Raw genomic sequence first — 7,115 nt, 5'->3', positions numbered from 1 at the left:
CCTCGGTCTGAAATACATTGTCAACAAATTCAACCAAGGTCAAGATTTGAGCGAAGTCCAGCCTCGGTCTGAGATGCATTGTCAACTTTAGTTCCTGGAGTCCCAGACCTTCTTTAAAGCATGAAGAAGAGGAGGCCTTCTCATCTGTCCAAGCTCATGAGTAGAGCAGTACCCCTCTTGATCCAATGATCAGATGTCATTGTCCCACATCTGAGGTCGATGCCGATGACAAAGGAGACTCTGTCTGAGCTGCCTGCCCGGATGGGATAGTAATAGCAAGGACACGAGTACATACCTGAGAGAAAAGAGAAGGAATCACAACCCTGGAGCCTCTAGGAAAACAGGGCAGGAGCACGTGTGCAGGAGGGATGGAGCAGAGGATGGGTTAGGATACAAAGTAGGGAGGGACAGAGAGGTCTGAACAGTGTCCCACCCTTAGCGCTCTTCTTTCTACTCTCTGTGGGCCGGAAGTGGATCGTGGGCATGAGGCAGACAAGCTGCATGGGCTCTGCCTCCACCAAGCAGGAGTTCTTCCGGTCCCAGCCAGCACCCTCCAGGTACAGGCCTCGAACCCAGACACCATCCTGGGGAGACATGGGGGCAATTACGGGGAAGTGGAAACTGTTAACCGACCTGCTACCTCTCATCTCCCTTCTCAACCAATTGTTTCCCACCTTTGCTCCCAGTATCCTCCTCCACCAGACCCTCCTTTGCTAGGAGCCCCAAGCACATCTGGCTCCCACCTTAGGGGGGTACACTAGGTTGCTGTCATCCACAGTGGAAACATTAAACTCCCAAGAGAGGCTGTCCACTGAAATCTGGGGATTGAAGGTGAGAATAAGGGAGAATCCTCAAAAAGGACAGCAAATACATGTCCCCAGCATCCAATCCCTATAACACTTTCCACTTGGCTCACATTGTTTTGGCGAGCTGAAGACTGCAGTACAGCAGTGAGGAAGCCAGTGGGAAAAGTGAAGCCAGACAGCCAGAAAATCACAGGAGGCCGGGCACGACTAGCCCACAGCTCAAACTGTTCCACACGCAGGCCCAAGTCTCTGGTCCATGCAGCCAGTGGTTTTTGTGAGGGATATGCCTGGAGGAGGAGAGAGTATGTGTTCATTCTTCATTTATTCATGCATTCAGGTCCTTATTTGGGGCACTCAGAGCAGATATGAGAAGAAAATATGATGTCAGCCCCTGCTCCCAAAATTCAGTTGGGTAAAGCGTTCCAAAATCCAACCCCCAGGAAAGCATAAAATGACAACTATTTATTAACAACAGTAGTAGTGACCAGTCACCATTAATGAAGCACCTGCTAAGTGTTACACACAGTACTGAGACTCCTTGAAACATCCGTGGAGAGGTTAATAACTTGCCCTGAGTAACCTTCTAAGTTAATATTTCATGCAAAGTCAGTTAGTGAAAGGCAGAACCAGATTTCAACCTTGAACCTGCCTGACTCCAAAGCCCAGGCTTACTGCATATTACTATATGCCTACCAAGAACCAGGAGATTGGGGACATAAGGGTGAGAGGAGAGCTTATTGTTGAAGTAGGATGAACAGTGGTGTAATCTTGCCTTTCCCCAGAGTGGAGGGACGTGAGCATCAAAGATACAATTGAAAATCTCCTCCAGGCTTGTAGACATGACGATGAGGCCCTGGATGCCTTTTTCCAGGTCTGTCAGTGAGAACCTGAGCAGGATAGGGTGGAGGGTTAGAGATGGCGTGGGCCTGGAAAAGTCATCCTAGGCAGGAGGTGAAGTCTTTTCCTCTTGCCCCCTCCCCACAGTCTGCAGAGCCCTCTCCATCTTACAGGATGGTTTCCATAAGCTTGTTGTATCTCTGGATCTCCTGCAGAAGGACCACATTGAGAGGGGAAGGGTCCAGAGCTAGCAGTTTACGGGTCCCCTCATAGTCGATCATTTCAGGGATCTTCTGTTTCACATCAGCGGCCAATTCAAGGACCTGATGAGGCAGGAGCTCTGAGTACAGCCCTCTCTCTTCCTCATGGGTTTCCCTCCCCAGATGTCTGTTCTTACCTTCTCTTCTCGGCTCTGGCCTCCAGCCCTGAAGGGTGTAATCTGGGGTTGCAGGGAAAGCAGAGTCTCAAAGAGAGTTCGTGCCTCAGTGATCTGAGAGGCCACATCTGCATTGGGGTGCTGACCAAAGGCCTCAGGGGGGTCCATGCCAGGCAACATGCTGATGTACTCCTTGTAAGAGGCCAGGCTCCCATCCTTGGGGATGAAATAAGTCTCCAATACTGATAACCTAGAGAGCCACAGCATAATTATCACCACATTGTGAGGACTCTGGGGCTTCAATGCCAAACCAAGAGGACCACAGTCCCTATATGTCCCATTTGTCCAACTCTCTGCTCTTGTTCTTCCTCCCAGTTCCACATACTCTGCCTTCTCCCAATCTCATATTCTCTCCTCAAACACTTTCCCTACCCCCAGTCCTACACATGGTCTCTCTGTGTCCTCTGGCCCCCTGTTCGATGCTACCTCCCCCTCACCGGTAAAAGGGGGTTGATAGAGACTGGTCACAGAAATAGTCATTGATGTAGGTGGTGAGCAGACGCCGGTCCCAGTCATCTGTGACGTGCCCACCATAGTTGATGCCGGCAATGAGGTACTTGAGTGCATCCCAGGGTGTCTCCTCATACTCATCCAGATAGAGGCTCAGCAAATTCTCTGACACCTGTGCATGGCCCAAGCCCAAACCCCCAGCCCCACACAGTTATTACAGGAACAACTCTTTTTAAAAATTTTCCAATGGGGCTTTAACAAGGCTTTCTGTCAGTGGCTAATCCTGCTGGGGAGCCATGGGGCCAGAAGCATAAGAAGATAGGGCTGGGATAAGGGACCCCTGGTTAGAACACACCTCAAAGTCGGAGTCATTGAAGCCATAGATAATGTTCCAGCCAAGCTGCAGGAATTTTTTGCGTTCGAGTAACACAGAGTGGAAGAAGCAGAGTGCAAACAGCAGCTTCTTATACTTGGCAGGTTTGGAGCAGCGGGAAAACTGTGGTTCTGTCATCAGTTGGTAAAGACGTGTCATGTTGGCCTTTAGGCCCTGGGGACAATGAAGTACAGAGATGGGATGCTATCATCTTGCTCATCTCTGGCACTAGCACCACCGTGTACAGCTGTGGAGGTTGCTCACTGGGACACTGGCTAAAGAGCTGACTGGAGGCTGAAATCTAGCCTTTGATCTACATGCCAACATGTGTACTCATTCACAGGGCTGGGTGCCTTTCTCTAATTCACACGCAGGCACTGCATGGGCTGGTGGCAGCCCTACCTTCTTGTCCTCCCACTTTTGATCTTCTCAGCCACAATGTTCTCAGTGGTGGGTGGGCCAGCTCAATTTGGGAGTACCAGAAAATAGGAACAAAGACAAAGATATACATGCAACTATTAATGAACAAAAATGTACACTATTATTGTGTGCAAAAGTTTTGTGTATATTAAAAGGACCATAGTATATCATCAAGGAGGAACATTCTATGTGATTGGATTTATCAGCTTCATGAACAAGTTGGGACTTGGGCTAAGTCTTACAAACAGGAAGGATATGAGTAGTCTGAGAGCCTTGGTTTCGAGGAGATGGAAAGAACTGAAGGAAAAAGGTACAAGGGGAGAGTAAGTGAGAAGAGTCTAACTGAAGTCAAGTGCACGTACTCAGGTCGGGTAAGAAGGGCCATTAACAGATGGAGGTGCAATAAGAATGACAGTTTGAGTCATTTGGACTTGATTCACCAGGCATCATGGAGCCATGTGCTGTCTTGAGTAGAATAGTGATATGTTGAAGCAGTGTGTTAAGAAGACTCACCTGTGATGGACAGAATGGGGTCGTGAAAAAATGGGGTAGTAAGAATATTGGAGCACTAACAAAAAGAAAATATGATTTTTAAAATGCCACCTATAACATCAAAATATGTAAAGTAGGAATAAATCTAATAAAAATATATAAATATAGAGAAAATTACAAAACTTTATTGAAATAAAGAATAAATGGAGAAGCATATTATTCTCATGGATTGGGAGGCTCAATATCCTATAGATGTTGATTTCTTCCAAATTGATCAACAGGATTTTTTGTGTGGAACTTGACAAGCTAATTCTAAAATTTATGTTAGAGAGTAGCCTGAAGGAAAATAAGGTAAAGAGACTTGCCTTACCAGCTATCAAGAATTATTATAGAGCTATATGGTAATTAAGACAGTGTATAGGGACCTCAATATAAACAACTTGATCGAGAACAGAATAAAGGACCCAGAAACACACACACACACACACACACACAGAGTGTCTCCCCACCCCCCCAAAAAAATGTATACAGGCCCTGCCTGATTTGGCTCTGTGGTTGGAGCGTAGGCCCGCAGACTAAAGAATCATGGGTTTGAGTCCCATCAAGGGTACATAACTCGGCTGCAATTCAGTCCCTGGTCCTGTGTGGGAGGCAACCAGTCAATGTGTGTCTCTCACATCGATGTCTCTCACTCGCTCTCTCTCTCTCTCTCTCTCTCTCTCTCTCTCTCTCTCTCCCTCCCTCCCACTTTATCTGAAGATAAATGGAAAAATATCCTCGGGTGAGGATTTAAACAAAAATGTATACAGGGTGTCTGTAGAGTCTATTACATTTTGAAAATAAAATGTATTTTTTTTAAACAGGCATTTTTTTTTTCTTTTGATTTTGAGAGCAAGGAAGAGAGAAGGAAAGAGAGATAGAAACATCAGTGCGAGAGAACATCGATTGGCTGCCTCCTGCATGCCCCCCACTGGGGATTGGGCCCACAACCTGGGCATGTGCCCTGACTGGGAATCAAACCGGTGACCTCTTGGTGCATGGGTCTATGCTCAATCACTGAACCATACCAGCCGGGCAGAAAATGAAATGTATTTTAATAAACACTGGCTTTATAATTATTCAAAGTTGTGTATACATTTTGGGAGGACACCCCATATATACATAATAGAAACATGACTGAAGGATGAGCAGACACACTGCCGATCAGAAGGGTAATTGTGAGCTATTCAATAATAGTACTAGGATTGATAATTCATGTGGAAAAATATTAGACCTCTACCGCCTTTCACACTCACAAAAATCAATTTGAAGTAACTAAAAACCTATATGTGAAAGTCAAATTATAAAATTGTTTTGAAGACAAATATAAGAGAGTACCTTTATAACCTTGGAGTAAGCAAAGATTTTTTTTTTTAATCCTCACCTGAGGATATTTTTCCATTGATTTTTCAGACGGAGTGGGAGAGAGCGAGGGAGAGAGGGAGAGAGATGGCAAGTGGGGCAGAATGTTCACAATAGATGAATCTGGGTGACATGTGTGGGAGTTCTTTGTACTATTCTTCTTCTTACAATTTTTTTCTGTAAATTTAAAATAATTTTCAAATAGAATATTTAAAGATACTGGCCTCTTGGTCGGCTTCCAAAAGAAATTCAGTTGTCTCGAGTAAACCCTGAGGATCTGGCGATTGCAGGGAGGTTCTGCCTTTCACAGAAAGCACTCCTGAGCAAAGGCAGATGGACTCGCTCCTCTCTAAACCGCCCCATTGCTGATTCCTCGCTCCCTCCTCCTAGGTTGCTCGCAGATTCATCATTGCCTCCCACTTCATTCTGCAGACCTAAATAACACCTACCTCGCACTTACACACCTCTACCTAGCACATGTGCTCAACCTAGCTACCAAGGCACACGCCTCCCTTAGAAGGCAAAGAAAAAAAAAATCTTTAAAAAATGAATTAGTATATTGGGGACACATTTCTGGATTGTTTGACATTTTTTCATGGGGGCACAGAATGTTTTGGCAGAAAAAAAATAAAGGTAAATCAAAATCGACTTTAAACATATATTTTTTAAAAAATCAGTGGCACCATTAACAAAACTACAATGAGGAGATCATTATGGTGGAGGAGCTGATGACATGTTTTGAGAGTGTGACACCTATGGTGTTGGCATGCCAAAAAGAAATGTTTCTTAATCAGATGGAATTCAGACCTGGAACTGAGTTTGATACTGGAGCCAGAGATGGGGAGTGGAGTTGAAATCAGGAAAAGGACAATTTCTCTATCAAGTTGTGAAAGGAGGAGACATAGAATGAGAAAACTTGAAGGTCAAGGACTACGTCTTAAGATACAACCATGGAACAGGTGAGAAAGAAGCACAGAAATAATAAATGATGTGGCAAGAGGCAGAGGGAAACTAGGAGTGTGTCAGGAAAACCAGGGAAAGGGACAGTCAGCTGTGTCAACTACCCAAGGTATTCAAGGAAGATTTAGAACAATGAAAGACCTCCATGTGTGTGTGTATTCAAACAGCACTTATTTATTGAGCCTCTACTATATACAGGTCCCTGTGCTAGTCACAGGATGAGCTAAATGGTGAGAGAGAGAAAGAAGTACATGGCCTCTGCCCTCGTGGAGCTCACAGCTATTAAGGGGAATTACATGGACACACGTAAAATTACTGTAAGAGCCAGAAGGAAGAGTGGTAAATGTGGTTTTTTTGGTTGTTGTTAATTCTCACCTGAGGATATTTTTCCATTGCTTTTTCAGAAAGAGTGAAAGGGAGGACGGGAAGTGGAGGGAGCGAGGGAGGGAGGGAGGGAGGGAGGGAGGGAGGGAGGGAGGGAGGAAGGGGGGGGAGAGAGAGAGAGAGAGAGAGAGAGATCAATTGGTTGCCTCCCCTGCAATCCAGGTACGTGCCCTTGACCAGGAATCTAATCTGCAACCCTTTGGTGCTCAGGCCCATGTTCTAACCACTGAGTACATGGTCTAGGGCAGGAGTGGTAAATGCTTTATGACTGGGATGTTGACCTAGACGTGGAGGTCAGAAGCTTCCTGAGACTTCTAGGGGCAAAGAAGGGGATGAGGAGGAAAGAGGAGAAAGCTGCATGTACAGAAGCCTTAGGGCAGGAGAATACAGGGTCTACTGAGGAAGAACAACAGAAAGTTTAGAAATTAATGAGAGCAAAGAAAGGGAAGGGGAGAATGGCAATGGATGAAGCTGGGGAGGTGCCTGCTAGAATATACAGGTCTTGCTAATAACGGTTTTGATTTTGACTAAAAGCAATGAAAAACTACTAAAATAA

General features: G+C 45.5%; 1 protein-coding gene across 1 annotated transcript in view; it reads right to left on the bottom strand.

Annotated features, from left to right (window-relative positions):
* Window positions 1–140: 140 nt before the first annotated feature.
* Window positions 141–7,115, bottom strand: part of DNAH2 (dynein axonemal heavy chain 2) — a 120,778-nt gene continuing 113,803 nt past the window's right edge. Inside the window, exons 80-88 of the mRNA XM_036269707.1 lie at window positions 2,885–3,076; window positions 2,517–2,701; window positions 2,041–2,269; window positions 1,815–1,966; window positions 1,579–1,693; window positions 917–1,093; window positions 744–818; window positions 434–584; window positions 141–295 (exon numbers count right to left, since the gene is read on the bottom strand). Of these exons, the coding sequence (XP_036125600.1) occupies window positions 141–295; window positions 434–584; window positions 744–818; window positions 917–1,093; window positions 1,579–1,693; window positions 1,815–1,966; window positions 2,041–2,269; window positions 2,517–2,701; window positions 2,885–3,076 (1,431 nt within the window). The remainder of the gene's footprint in view (window positions 296–433; window positions 585–743; window positions 819–916; window positions 1,094–1,578; window positions 1,694–1,814; window positions 1,967–2,040; window positions 2,270–2,516; window positions 2,702–2,884; window positions 3,077–7,115) is intronic.

The sequence above is a fragment of the Molossus molossus genome, unplaced genomic scaffold (assembly GCF_014108415.1).
Source record: "Molossus molossus isolate mMolMol1 unplaced genomic scaffold, mMolMol1.p scaffold_m16_p_19, whole genome shotgun sequence".
NCBI classification, from domain to species: Eukaryota; Metazoa; Chordata; class Mammalia; order Chiroptera; family Molossidae; genus Molossus; species Molossus molossus.
This window is presented reverse-complemented; position numbering and strand designations above follow the sequence as displayed.